At 47.3% G+C, this 15,421-nt stretch overlaps 1 protein-coding gene across 3 annotated transcripts in view; it reads right to left on the bottom strand.

Annotated features, from left to right (window-relative positions):
- Window positions 1–6,732, bottom strand: part of LOC144150154 (uncharacterized) — a 92,150-nt gene extending 85,418 nt beyond the window's left edge. For all 3 annotated transcript variants that reach the window (XM_077681995.1, XM_077681994.1, XM_077681996.1), the window contains exon 1: window positions 6,476–6,732. In XM_077681995.1, coding sequence (XP_077538121.1) covers window positions 6,476–6,541 — 66 coding nt within the window. In that variant the 5' untranslated portion in view covers window positions 6,542–6,732. The remainder of the gene's footprint in view (window positions 1–6,475) is intronic.
- Window positions 6,733–15,421: the final 8,689 nt, after the last annotated feature.

Raw genomic sequence — 15,421 nt, 5'->3', positions numbered from 1 at the left:
AATCGCGCGAATGACGGGGAGGGGGCAAGTACACATTTTGCACCCCCCTACGAACGCTCAGGCGGTCTAGTGCTCCTGACATTTTGTACATCACATGTTGAACGTCGTGCGCATGCCGATGGTGCACAGAATGCGGGAGAGGCACTTCCTGCTACGGGTATACGTTGTTGCGCCCTATATTGTATAGTGGGGTCAATTGCTCGTTTTTGCGGCAATCGGGTAGCGTGAGTGAGTGAGTGAGTGAGTGAGTGAGTGAGTGAGTGAGTGAGTGAGTGAGTGAGTGAGTGAGTGAGTGAGTGAGTGAGTGAGTGAGTGAGTGAGTGAGTGAGTGAGTGAGTGAGTGAGTGAGTGAGTGAGTGAGTGAGTGAGTGAGTGAGTGAGTGAGTGAGTGAGTGAGTGAGTGAGTGAGTGAGTGACAATGTCTGTTCGGTTGATCAGCGAAATGTGTGTTCGCATTGGTGCTACCTGTGTCAGTGTGAGACCCCACGTTATCGTCGTTATCGCCGTTTCCAAGCGCCAGAAAGTTGGGCCGCTTGTGTCCGTTCGCTCTTGTGTTGGTTTAAAATCAGGGCTTTACAAACCGAAGCTGGTCATGCCTTCCCACTAGAACAATACTCTATGCTCCCACCCGCCCCGGTGGCTCAGTGGCTAAGACGTTGCGCTGTGGAGAATGAGGTCGCGGGTTCGATTCCCGGCTGCGGCGGCCGCCTTTCGGATAGAAGCGAAAAGCGAAAACGCCCCCACGTGTACGAGATTTCGACGCACGTTAAAGATCCCCAAGTAGTCAAACTTAATCCGGAGCCCTCCAATACGGCGCGCCTCATCGCCTGCGTTGCATCGGCGCGTTAAACCCTACAATCAATACACTCAATGATCCCCCTTTTGGAACAAAAAAGAGCTTGAAATAACACATTAAGGGACCAACTTAGTAGCGTCGCTTGTGATTGCACCACCTGCAACGTGTTTAGTAGTTCCAAATTGGTATTTTATTTGCCGGTGTCTTGTTGAGGTACCACAAACAGCCACTGGAGTACCTGCGCCATGAAGGGCTTATTTTGCCGAAGGTCAGGGGCAGGCCATGACTGCAGGGAATCGCGTGTCTATCAGAAGACAATACACAGCTTGTTAGTGGTGGTTTAGTGGGAGTATGTTGTCGCGCTTGTGTGAGGGACACAGGTTGTGTGGTGGCCTTCAATAAATATCACTAGGGTGTGTGGTGGCCTTCAATAAATATCACTTTGTAGCAGCGCTGCGTCATACTGCGGATCTTGTCAATGCTTGCATCAATGGCTCTCATAGCCCTTGAGATGGCGCTAGGAAGCGTGTTTTCTTGCACTTCGTTCAATATTATTCACCATAAATGCCAGGGAAAGTTTGATTACTGGCGTACAACGGTATCATTGAGGAAAATAATGCGTGTATTAGAAGCGCTTTTATCCCAAGGCGCTCTAAATTATTTCTTCACCTGCCTCTCCGGCATGGCTCGTACAACAACGAAAGTATTTTTCTTGTTTCACATATTCATCCCCGGCTTTCGCGCTCAAGATTCTGCGCTCTCAGGAACTATAGTACAAGCACTTCAGGAAAATGGTATTTGGCATAAAATAACACGTCTACCTGTACCCGAGAGCTCTAAAAATCATTCCGGTATTCTGAATAGTTTTTGTGGAATTCCTTGTCAAACCTAACCCTCCATGCATTTCTATGAGGTAGTTTCCATGGTTCTGAAGCTTGGTCTCGCAAGGTGCTAAACTTGAAACTGCGCAAAAAGCATGCTTTTGCCCCCAATAACAGCCGCGCGAAAATATTTTACATTCCGCTGAATAGCTACAGAGTAGTCACTAATGAAAGGACCTCCATGAGCCTGGAAGCTACTCTTGGGCATCATTTCGGTATCGCTTTCAAAGTGGCCGCATTGAAGATATCCAAAAATTTGAGTGATTCGTGTGGTTTAAAAACATAAAGCGAAGTTAAAATTGCGATTATGTAAAGAAAGCAGCAAAATGAGTGGAATGCGCATAAGAATTAGTGGCGGTTCGCAGTTGTGAGTGTGAACGAGGGATGTGAGTGGTGAACGCGAGTGCGAGTGAGTGTGAGTGGCGAATGGGAATTGTAATTGAGAGTGTGTGGGATGCGAATGCGAGTGTTATGAACGAGTGAGGGCGAGTGCTGAGGTTGGGTGGTGAGCGTGAGTGCGACTCAGTGCGATGCTCAAGGCGAGTGAGGGCGAAGGCGACTGCCTTGAACCTTGCGAGGTGCCTCTGACCCTTGTCCATGTGGCGGAGCAACCGGCCATCATGCCGCGTTGCTCCATTGCCGGGTTTGAAAGAGTCTGGCGGCATGTCCTGCCACAGGCGGTTGCGAGTTGAGCGTCCACCGTGGCTGTGGAAGGCACCATGTGCATTCGTGTGCCTTGGTGGCGCCGGGCACCTTCCGGTAAAATAGGTACAAGCGACTCCCCGGCCTGGTGCTCGGCCCTTGTATGGGACTACAACGCTTTGGAAGCTCACCCGGCTTGCACAGGAGATTGCCCCCATGTGAAGGGGTGGCTGAAAAAACCCAGGAACTTTTTTTTGGTGAGCGTGATGTGCGAGTGAGTGCAAGCCGTTAGAGTGAGTGGTGAGAGTGAGTGCAAGCCGTTAGAGTGAGTGGTGAGCGCGAGTGTGAGTTAGAGGCGAATGCGAGTACATAGCGTGAGCGCGAGTGAGCGCTAGGCGTTAGGTCGAGTGGTGAGTGTGAGTGAGTCGAATAATGAGGGCGACTGGTGCGCGTGAGTGTGACAAAGTGAGTGAAAAATATATTTTTGAGTGAATGTAAGTGAGTGGCTTCCAGTTTTACCGAGGTATGGTTATATGCAAAATAACAGAGGTCTCTTTAATTACCGGACATCCGTGCGGGCAGCCTATGTGTCTCCAAATGCAGTATTTTTTCCCGTAATATTAAGGGACATTTATTTTTTATTTTCGCAGGCGTTCGTTGCGTTGCGGTAATCGCGTTTCCTTGCATAAAAATATTTCTGAAAATGAGTTTACAAACGCCTTGTGTGTCTCATAACCGCACCCAAGAAAACCGAACAGTGAAGTGTGAATGGGATTACGAAGAGCCGCTTGGGAAGGAGACGGAGTAGTGTGAAGTACGAAGAGAAGTGAAGCAAGCCGTCAACAAAACTACCGATGACCGTTGGGCTTGCGTAAAGACTGATTGTCTTGATTCAGGTAAAAGGCTCTTAGCCCAAGCGGGAGTGTGGGAGGGCCAGGAAACCAGAAGAAGAGAGCTGGGTGGCACTGTGCCTTCATTCATGCCTGCCATCTTGTGGGTGTGTTAGGCTCGATTCTGACTGCTTTAGAGGGACCTCTTGCTACGAACTAATCGGAGATGGGTATTTACGTCAGTAGGGGCTTGCCATTTATCAAGTACGGTAGCCCTACCGCCGATGAAGCTTCCACACTGCCGAAAAAAAATGATCAAGGTACCACTGGTTCCTATCTGTGATGGCTGTTCTCACCGGCATCCAGGCAGGCTTTACTTGCGGGTATTGTTCTTTCCCAACCCTGAGTAGACCTATTATCTCGTTTGTAGTAATAATTATTCTAGATGCCTTGCGTAGCTCATTTAAAGAACAGTGCGAGTACGGGGTGAATCAAAATTTTGTTGCCTTTCAACTCATAATGGAGAAACTGTTGCAAGGTGCCAAAAGTCCAGAGAGTTCAACTTCCTTAGCGAGCCCGCACTACGTTTCGGTTATCCTACCCGTGCCATTTCAAGTGGGTAGCTCGGGGCTGCTTCAGTAACTAAAAAGTTAACATATTTTACGTTCACGTTATCTGAAAGGAAGGTTATTTTTCGAATGAATACCCAAAAAAAACGTGTGCTCAGCTAACGCTTCTCGCAGATTTGTTTTGATTTGCTATATACCGGCGACGAGCAGCGTTTCTTCCCCACTCATGCAGGCACAATTTGCAATCTACGGCAATGCTACCCGGAAGCCATTCGAAATAGGAATGGAAAATTTATGAACGACCCAGATGATCGGATTCTGCACGAATAGCGTTTGCTGAAAGCTAAATATTTACCTACAAGAGATTGTGTTAACGACAAGAGCTCTGGGCACCAAGCGATGATGTCGCTTTTAATCACTCGCAGTAAGCAAAAATTTGTTCTGAGCGCTTAAAATTTCTCAACCCACCTAATGACACAACAAAAACTCCTACTGGCTCTAGACCTTAAACATGGTTTAACAGAAATGTTATGATAGATTTCATGTTTGGTCAAAGACCTGCAACTTACTAAATGAATTACCATTTGTCATCTTTCCACGCTTTTGTGAATGCATCTGCCGCAATGACTAAGCAGGGAAGGCGTTTGGCTACTGTGTCAAAGGACACAGGTTCAATCGAGGCCCCGGCGGCCGGCTTTCTGACTGACTTGAAAAGCGGAAACCGCTGTATCAAGATGTCGCCACCCGGGATGCCCACTGTGTTTTATATAAACTAAAGTCATCCACTACAAAGTGCCTCAAATGCCACGTTCAGCGGCGGCACGTAAGCCAAAATTTGGGAACTTCTGACGCTAACAAATAAAATCATCATCAACGGGAAGGATGAACCTCTGGGCTATACTAAAGCTGCTATCGTAGATGTGGCGGAAGAATTAGGAAAACATTAGGAGGCACATGCATCATCTACCTTTTACTGGTGCACCCTAAAAGCCAAAATGGGTATGTGGCAACAGGATTCCTTCCCCACTACGTCATCGGCTTGTGTTTCCCACGTTAGTAACAAAGCCTTTCTCGTGGTGCGGCTATAAAGACAGCAATTGTTGATGAGCGGAGCAAATAACTTCACTCATGTTTCACGGCTCGAACCGGGATGTATGGAGAAATACATATCGGATATCGCGTGCGCCCTAGTTTTTCCGTCATCACAAACTCCCACTTAAAATAAATGAGCGACAATCAAAATCCTGACTTTTTTTCTCTGCTCTAAAAATGCAATGGTAACAAATTATTGTCCTTCTATAGTTCCGCAACTACTTCATAGGGTAATGCGACACTTTTTCATCGGGTTCATTATATAAATTTCCCCCTCTAGAAACAACACAAACGTTAAGCTTTACAAACAACAACTGCAGACGTTTTGCTGAGAACCTTGCCGAATGTGTAAAATTTATTCCCGCACACAGGTTCGATTCCCGACCACGGCGCCCGCATTTCTGGTGGAGCCGAAAAGCAAAAAAAAAAAAAAAAACGCCCGTGTGTTCGATACTTCGGCGCACGTCAAACATCTCCAGGTAGTCAAAATTAATACGGAACCCTGCACAACAGCACGCCTCATCGCCTGTGAAGCGTCGGCGCGTTAAAACCCCATATTCAATCAATCAGTCAATTCCCTCAAAGATGACGAAAGTGTGGGGTATTTCGCTTTTTAGGAACAAAACACGCTACTTTGCAAGTACACTTTTTTTGGAAGGGGGGGGGGGGGGGTTGGCTGATGCCCTCATGACTCTATTCGGATGCTGAGTATTTCTGGACATCACAATGACGAGAAGGAGCGCCATGCAATAGGTGATTTTGACACAATCGTGCGCTATCCAAAACCAGGTGGTGCTTGCATAATTTCGTTTAAACGACTCCGGATTCAGGACAATGAACCTTTCTGTGATTGCACTCATATTAAGCAAGACAAATGTACTGTAATTCAGCCAAATTAACGTTACAGGCTCTTTGCGAGCAATATTTCCCAACCCCGAACGTATGGCGGTTGTCCGTGTGCGCGTACTGTTATTTGTTTCGAAACTGTTGCTGCTATTTCATAGTCATTTTAAATATGTATAGAAAATATGAAAAAGACACCACGAACAGCTGAACAATAGAGAATGCATTAAAATTTTACCGCACGATATTCTAGCCAACTGGGTAGTGCCTCCTGGCCAGGAACTTCGCCGCGACCGGTAACAATGATTTTGCACTAATTTCTGTAATTGGCAGATGAAAGTGCCTTTTTATTTATCCTATCTTAACGGATGCGGGAGTGCTCACTAACGTGACTCGTTAACTCGTACTAGTGTACTGGTTGCACGACCCCTAAGCTTGTCGTAATGAAAGCGATAAACGCCTCGCTGTGCGAAATTTTAAGCACAGATATTTGTCGTCGTAAACAGTTACGGGTCAGAAGTTCATTGATTATTTTGCAACTTCTAAACAAATAGGGCCCATTCCTATTCATGACAGGCGTTCCGCTTGACAGTTAACTGAAATACATCTATTTCTATTTCCACCCGTAATCAGTTATGGTGGCACAGTCTCAAAGCCTACATCCACTGTCACTGAAAATAAAACAAACCACCCCCGAAACTTAGTTAACCCCTTACAGACGGCAGAATCACAGTGGATTTTAAACTCTTGCTTATCGTAGTATGTCAGGATTTACGGTCAGGGATGACCTTGTTGCACGGCACAAATGAACGATCCACTCACCACGGAAAGCATTCCGATGAAAATGTTGCCCGTCCTGAGTTCGAAGTATCCCAGAAATGTCTTCATAGCTGGAGGTTTTCGCTTACTATATTGCCTTCTTTCACGCCTAACGTTATCTGTCTTTTTCAGTGCTATATCCGCATTTGAGAGTTAAATGTGAGTGATGTTTAAAATTCTTTAGGAAGGGATTTGATCGGGCTGCGTTGGTGCACTGGCGTCAGTGGCGTTCGTGTAGACGCTCCCGACATCCCGGAGGTGACGTCAGCGTCGCCGACGCGGCTTATCATTCCGGGGCACACGTGTGGCACTTCCGAGCTGCCGGAAAAAATAACCACAAAGCGTCAGCACGCGGAAGAAATCTTGGAGGATCTTCATGACGGATAGTGGGTGTGGGTAAAATTTTCAGTCTCGTCGGGCAATCACTTTAACGTAAACAAAGTATAATACCCTGATAGTACTCTGTTTGAAAACGATGGTTTGTTCTCTTTGAATGAACACCACATTATGAACATCAATTATTGAATGTCCTCCAATGCCTTTCGCTGTATACAACCGAGATAAAAAAAATTATTTTGAAACAATGGGTTTTTACACAAAACCGATCTCCAAATTTGCTCACGTTACTCATAAACAGCTACACAGTAAATAGCGTTTTTTGTATGTTTTTTTCAAAATATCCCTCAAAGTATTTGAACTTTTAAACTGCAGCCATAGCCACTCTCGAAACAGTCAGATACATTTAGCGTTGCAGAGTCGCCTCTCACCTGTATTGACATGCAAGCGTGGTTGTGCCCATAGTGCCAGTGGCCGCTTGAAACTCGATCCGACCCGTTTTTGAAGCGACGCTTTATTGCCTCACTGATGGCGTTGACGTCCGAGTAAAACACACCGCAGGGGAGCCCACTTTGCGCAGTGGGCTTCACAATGAATACATAAATCATACACCACATAACATAACCATAAAATGTCTTCGCACCCCTAAAGAACCGCTCGTAATACGCAAAATATAGATTGGCAGTCCACACAGTCAACGATGATGATGATGATGATATTAATTTTCCAAGCAGGGTTGAACTTGTTCTGAACTTGACTAGTATTGGGATGGACAACGGCTTTGCACTTAGGCTGAGATGAAGTGGACTTTGGCTTTGAAATTTCGCTTTTTTTTGGCGGGGGGGGGGGGGGGGGGATTACTTTGGCTTTGGCTCAGGCTTCATAGGAGAAAGCTTAGTGTTTGAACCATCTTTCTCTCAAGAAAAGGGCTTTGAGTATATTTACAGCTACTTTCTAAGGACATGGATCAGTGCGCACGTGAGCTGTCAAATCTGTAATCACGTTTAGCGCGCATTCACCCTCCTAGTAATACCGCATTTCCTACAGCCACTACATTGTAGGTGGCGAACTGCAGTATTGGATTTCGCTGAAAGAACAATATAAGTTGCGCTGTTGGTTGCGCCCCCTCATGCTGGGACAATAGGTAAAGGCATAAGGGGATAGTTCGTCATGCTTGATGTTTACATCCCCCCCATTTCTCTCTCTTTAAAATTCGATATCAAAATTTCGTCCTGCCGTTCTTTCTTCCCCAACAGGTTTCCTTATCGGCAATCTTTGTCAACACTAGCCCACAAACGATAGAAAAGTTTACTACAGATTCTTAAAAAAGTTGTCAGAAGCGTGAAAGCTTTCTCACATCTAAAACAACTCCAAATGTGCGTCAGGACCTTCGAAAGTACTTGCAACCTTTCCTTAAAGTGCATTCATTTGAATGTAGAACCCTCAGATACTCAAATCGCAATTGGAGAACGAAGTCATGCGACGATCATTCCCGCCCAAACGCATCTATGGACGGTATAAATGTGCGGTAGCGATGAGCAAATTTAAGATATAACGGCATACTAAACGTAATAATGCAAGTGTGTATTGTCATATATCCAGAACCCTTCGTTTACCGATTTTTTAGTAAATGTTTTCCGCAATGGAAAACACAATGGCTTCCCGCATGCGCCGCCTGTCCATAGATCTTAGCAGAGCTTTCAGTTCGGCGAATCGTTCTACGGTAAAACAGATTAGTATTTTCACTGGACGCCATCGGTACCACTGATAAAGCGCACGCTTTCAAAACTGAAGAGCAATTGAAGCCTCGAGGTTTCCCAAACATTTCTTACATTCCTTCGCACTTTTTTCTTTGTCTACCACACTTTTTATGTTGGAAGCTAACCTGGGTGAATTCAGGTAAGATCGAACAAAGTATTGCTGGCCGACCTCCCTAATTTGCTTGAAATTTTATTGTTTAATTTACATTCCCCAATTGTTGCGAGGTCCACATTCACCAATAGTTTCCCCTGGAAAAATTGGCCTGACTCTAAAAATGTTCGGAACTCGAGAATGCCCCGCCGGTATACCTGCCCGTGCACCTACGACAATGTTGGCGATGCCTATCTACAAAAAAATAAATGAGGGGCAACGCGTAAATCTAAGCCTGGTATACATTTTTTTATAAGAGTTTTGTTGCTAGCAAGAACATACATTTTTTCGCACTGAAATGTCATTTTCCGCTCAGAGGGAAATCGTTTTCGGAATTCCAGCCTAAGCATAAAGTACTTTGCTTAAAACCTTCAAAATCTTCTCACCTGTGCTCCTTACATTTCTAAACACACACCCTCAATGATAAAATTGTACCCGCCGCCGTGGCTCAGTGGCTAAGACGTTGCGCTGCTGAGCACGAGGCCGCGGGTTCGATTCCCGGCCACGGTGGTCGCTTTTCTGATGGAGGCGAAAAGCGGAAACGCCCGTGTGTACGAGATTTTGGCGCACGTTAAAGATCCCCAGGAGGTCAAAATTAATCCGGAGCCTCCACTACGGCGCGCCTCATCGCCTGCGTTGCGTCGGCGCGTTAAACCCCAGTTTCAAATCAATATTTAACTTTTATAAAATATGGTAAAAGTGCAAGGGGCACGACTGTTTGAAGAAAAAACTGAAAAACACAGTTTAGACACTAATATTAAAACGAATCTTCGATTTTTTTTTTACTTCTCCCCAGACGTAGGCCTTAGATGTACATACTTGACACCAAAAACACGTAGCATTATTATATTCTTATAGAGCACGTACCGAGCGAGAAAGTAGCCCCATTCGCCCGGCTTTCCACAACGTACTGTCGTAATTGGGACTTCCCTCAGAGTTGGATAAATCCCATATGCTTCGTAAATAAATGCAAATGGTCAGTGCAAAAATACGATAAGTGCGAGTGGAACTGAAATAAACGCATTTTTAATCAACATGTCACAACCATAACAACCCATCTGCTCCATATTTAGTGTATAGATTCGGAGAAAGAACGGAAAAATTTCTTAAGTTCAGCCTCACATTAAAAGAGCTGCTTTTTTGATTCTCGCAAATCTCTGTCAAGATTTTGACCAATAAGTTTGCATTGATCAGATGTCAAAAACACCTCGCATCATAACCATACTGGAGTGTGTACAACGCGAAAACGGAGCCCTGTCAGACGTGCTCCTCGCGGGGTGGTCAGACAGGAAACCGTGATATAGCTAAGTCCTTAAGATTTACACACCTCTGATTTTTTGTACGAAAGGCTAAGATCACAGATGAGATTAAATTGCACAGAGAAGAGTAAAAAAATGGTGTTTTCAAAGTAATGTTTGACGTGGTAAATAATCATCACCCTGTCGAAATTTATGCTGACGCGTAGCGCCTGTCTAGCTAAAGTTGCTTGTCATACATGTATTTATAGTTTCCTTCAAGGGTGCACATAGGCCGTTGTACATGTACAGTGCCGTCCACTTTAGGTGCGATCACGGCGCACGCAGCCGGGATCCGCGGAGCGCCAGCGCACAAGCCGTGGCCGCGCATCGAAGCTAAGCGCCGCAGACGCGTAGGACTTGGAGGCGGGGCTTCGTGTCGTCTGCTAGCATGGGAGCGCGCCGTGCTTGCTTTGTTCGGAAGGCCGCCTAACTCTCGGAATGCTTGTAGAGTCTTCGCGCACAGTGACCGCATTGCGGGAAAGCGCACTTCTCTGACTTCGCCGCGTCGTGTAGTTTCTGCGTACAACTGAGCGCTTCCTCTTTTCAGGCACACAACTGAGCGCTTCCTCTGTTCAGGTACGCGGTCACAGTTAAAAGCATGTCTTGTTGAAGGCGTTTGAGGAATGGTTTGTCCGGGGTTATAGTGTTTAACGCCACAAAACACTCTTGCTATGAAGACGCTCTATAGAAGGGCTACGGATAACCACCTGATACCGAGCAGCAAACACGCGTTCTTCCATTTCGCCTCTTTCAAAAAGCGCCACCTCCAAGTGGGATCATAAATTAGTCTCCGGGATCACTATATCCAAGCACGTTAACCACTGAGCCACCGTGGCGGGCCAGGTCGATTCCTGGCGGGTTTCGCAGAACTCACCGCACCCTAAAATTAAGGAGGGTCAAGAAACACAGCTTTATTTTCTGCGTGTGCTCTCTAAAGCAGATGGCACCCTGACCTGATATGCCGTCCGGCCAGCTTTTTCTAACAGCAGAGCTCTTGTTACTGGCCGTAAGTTCGCCGTTGCAGAAAAAAATACCAAGAAAATTCCGAGCGCTCGTGGGCGCGCGCCTCGTGGTGACCACCGAGCGTCCCCGTCACACGCAGTGGATTTAGCAAAAATAAACTGTCAAAAACCGCGAAAAGCAAGAAAATGCTGAGCGCTCGTGAGCGCCTGCCTTGCGGAGACCACCGAGTCCCCGGATCGTGCAGCGACTTTAGCAAAAAAAAAAAAAAAAAACCTCCAGCGCTGTCGTCAACCGCTACCACGCATCTAAAAATACAACTCCGGCTCTAATGCTAAAGGTTAATGCTGAAGCTGATCTAATGCTAAAGATGAAAGGGCACCCTGCTCGGGAGAGATCACCGTGACGGCTACATTCTCTGGGAGCCATTATGGATAATTGGAGACATGGCTACGAGTGTGCGAATCCTTTCCGGGACGACTTGGAGATCCCGCCACCACTGTCTCGAGTCGATGACGAAGAGATGGTGGAAGGGTACAATGCTGAGGATGAATTTCCATCCCGCACTCGCCGCGAAAAAGACGACGACCTCTTTGATCCATATGACGACGATTACTGGCATCGCAACTCTGCCAATAATAAATGAAATTTAAACTTAATGGTATCCGGCAATGCTCGCATTTTGTTGCCGGTATTCCAGTTCGCGATTTCTTTTGAGCGGTAGCTTGAGCGGTAGCTTGCCCAATCGCGCAAATTCATTGCAGCAAGAATGACATTTCCTCATAGTCGTGCGCAACAACTCCATGCTTTCTTTATGATAGGCATCGGCGTACCTCTTTAGTTTAAAAAAATATAATTGTTCCTCCGGTTAAAGCCAACCCTAAATTCTGGATAAATGTCCAAGATTTTATTCAGATTTGAATTGTATGTTTTCTGGTTACATTCTGTTAACATTACGACTTTGTGTTTTTTTTTTCATTAGCCTGTTTCGTTTTATTCATAGTTTCTCAGCAAGAGGAGCTCATTGTCTTTCTTCTTTCAAGTTTGAAATTTTGTAAAAGGCATGTGCATGTGCCCCATGGACGATGAATTGCATGTGCCCCATGGACGATGAATGTCGAGCCTTCTCGCAAGCATCACCCTTAAGTGGGCTGGAAAATCTCGTACAGCCGGCTGCGAATTAAGCCGGTCGTTATCGCCCCAAGCCCAGCACACGAAAGAAAAAAAAAACAGCGCGTTGACAGGTTCACAAAATGCTTTCGCCCGCGGCCACACTCTTCACTAGCACACCCAACCGAATGCGCTGTAATGGCAAGGTTCTCTCACAAGGGTGAAGACACACGCAAGCGAGATGAAGAACCTTGTAGAGCAGACACGCTGCTACACCGCAGCCAAAACTTTGATCCCAGCGGACCGGCGCTCGCCGTCAATGCTGCCGCCGCAGCCACCGGCACGGAGCAACTCGCGACCGGTGCGACCTCTCAGCGCCTAGGGAAAAGTCACGCCCGCTTTCGTTAGCGCAGTTCCGAAACTTAAAAAAGTATCAATAAACGTTGACAAAACCAGCACAAAGGGCTATTTCATCCTGCCACAGTGAACAAGAATAGGAGTAGTGTGCTCACTGCGCAGCTCACGAACGGGGCGCGCTGGGGCCGGCGGCATGGTCTTTTTATCGTTTCCGCCCGTTCCGCTTGGTGTCGCTACTGTTCGAACCACGGTAGTAAAGCTACCCGAGGGTTCCTTGATCTGCGTGCCTGCCGGCGTGGTAATTTTGTCGGTTGGGCGATTGTGGCCAGTTCACTCTGCTCTTGTGATTTCGTTGCTGTTGCGCGTTTAGTTATTTTACTTTCATTGAACTGGAAAGTCATCAATATAGCGTGAGGCGCGTATTTGTTGGCATGTGAGTCTCCTTCACGAAGGAAACAAACAAGCGCGGTTCATGTAGTAGGCAGAACCATTGCTACGCACCGGGCTGCAAGACCGGCTACGTTAAGAAGGTTGCCCTAAAGTGGCCCTTTTTAGTGGACCAAAAAAGGCTTCTCGAAGAGAGCCTCCGACGCGCAAATAAAGCGCTGGACGACAACTGCTCTGTTCGCGAGTTAAACTTCGAGCGGCGTCCGTCATCCACGATTACGTGCATGTTGTGCAGGGGCAATAGGTCCGTATTTATTGCGGAAAGCCATGCGTGCACCCGATGCTGTGCCGACCATTCTACCTAACCTGCCTGAACCGTGTCGAAGAAAGTGCGGAGGGGGAGGCCGTCGAGAAAGTGGAAACGGTCAGCTGGGAAAGAAGCAAAATCGTCCCCCAATGCAAGGCGTAAAGGGTGTTTCGAAAGTTCCGAAGGTCGTCCCAGTGAAAACAAGGTTGCGCTAAATGAGCCTCTACAAGAGCGCGAGTCTCTCACGGGAGAAGCTACACGACCAGAGGTCATGTCTTCTACGACAGAATGACTTCAGCCAAATTACTTTTTAGAAACTCCTTCAGTGTTCTGGGCGAAGCATGCGATTCGTAGAGAAAACGACTCAACGTTTTGCTGCACATCTGTGTTGGAAATTAACATGGAACGAGTATCCGAAAAGGTAGTCGTGTTCATTCGCATCAGGCAGTCCCAGAAGGTTGGTTGTGGTTTTCATGCAAGGAGATTGTGAAGTTTTATGTTGTCGTACGGCTTCACTTCTTTGTTAAATGAGTTACCATGGACAAATCTTTCCCACGGAAACGATCCAAGCTCCTTAAGATGGGTTGTCTCTGAGCAAATAAGGCAGTTACTCAAGCCTTTCTGCTCAGCCCGGCCTCACAAAATAAATGTTTGCCTCTTCTGCATTGTGCAGAAAGGTCCTGAACTTTTCAATTTTTCTTCTGTACGGGAGGAGAGTGCATGCATGCTTAACGGGTATGTGGTCTTACAAGTTATCCACTACACCTGGCCGCTCGCAACAACAACGAGAGAGAGAAATTTTTTTTCTAGAAGGAAAAAAAACTATATTCATATAATAGAATGGAGTACTGAGCCGAGTAATTCTCCGTAGATTTCGCGTGCGTAGTACATTAGGTAAACAAGTAATCAAATTTTGTAACGCTTTCTCATTAAAAAGCATTAAGCTATTCTTCGGAACAGAGAACACGTACCACAATCAACGTTTTTGAACGACAATAGGGCAGGTTCTGTTTGCAATTACATTAGAATTCACAAAGAAGCCCCAACGAAGCAGCCGGACACGCGCCGCGCTTCCACATCACGCACTGCATTCTTCAGCCCACATTCACTCGTGTGAGGCTTCTACCGAATGAGCATCCACGCTTTTTACGCGGGGTAATAAAGTGCCCAGCATTATAAGAATTCCCAGTCTTTTGCGGCAATACGTGCTGTGTTTCGCTGAGAGCCTGCGCGACTGCGTGCGCGCAAGCTCTTTTGTGATGTCACTACCGTGGTTACGACACCAGCGCCACCGCAATTGGCCGCACTTGTTGACAGCGGCGTCTTCACTCCGACCTGGCCTCTGAGCACTCTACTACTCTTCTAGTTGTCTATAATCCTGCCTCCCCCTTCCATCGCGCGCGTTTTTCCGACTGAGGAGTTTGGGTGGCCACTATCCGCTCCCCCTTGTCCTCGAAAGCCGGCATTTTGCACAGGGGCCGATCGGTGGTGGCCGTAATGCTCCTAAAGACGCGGTCACACAAGCGCGACCATTGGCCGACTCGTTGAGATGTCGGCGATCTGTCGGCGGCAATGTCACACCGCGCCGAAACCGGTCGTTGGCCAACTGCCTGCGTCGTCGAGAAATCGGCGGGGCGTCGGTGTGTTTGTCATGGCTGCCAACGCGTCTGTCACACGACGCCGACGACCGCACGACGACACCCCGCCCGCCGCCTTGCCTCTTCAGCTCGGGACAGCATCTTAACCCTCCAAGACATTACGGCACATTTCCGCCTCTCACGCCGCCACCTCCCTCCCTCACACCCGGGTTTATCCAACAGGGAAGAACAGCTATGGCGACTGTCGCAAACCCATACACTCCCCTGTCGCTAGCACCTGCACCGTATTTATCCTTCCGTCTAACTGCCCTGCCTGCGAAGCAGTGGAAACACTGGACCATCTTTTAAATGCAGAGCATTTCAGTAACTCACGATGTCACCCGCGTTGACGTCCGTAGTCCGCATCGCTCCCCTTACACTATATAAAAAATAATACTTACCGGCGCCAGGTTTCGAACCCACGACTCTGCGGGCGGAACGCAAGGTACGTGGTACTCTACGCACTGCGCCACAAAGCCGACACAGAATGGAAGGTTACGAACACGCCTTACATCCTTGACTCATTCAACCGTCGGCCACAGGTGCGCCCTCTCCCCCGCGTCCTCCTCACCTTCTCTCCGCTCGCAACGCCCTCTCTCGCCGCGTTCGGTTCGGGCGCACAACAGGTGGGGACGTGCGCAACACC

This window comes from Haemaphysalis longicornis, unplaced genomic scaffold (genome assembly GCF_048455015.1).
Source record: "Haemaphysalis longicornis isolate Haplotype H1 unplaced genomic scaffold, Haemaphysalis longicornis Haplotype H1 scaffold_8, whole genome shotgun sequence".
Lineage (NCBI taxonomy): Eukaryota > Metazoa > Arthropoda > Arachnida > Ixodida > Ixodidae > Haemaphysalis > Haemaphysalis longicornis.
The sequence above is the reverse complement of the archived record's forward strand: the minus strand, read 5'-3'. Positions and strand labels throughout refer to the sequence as shown.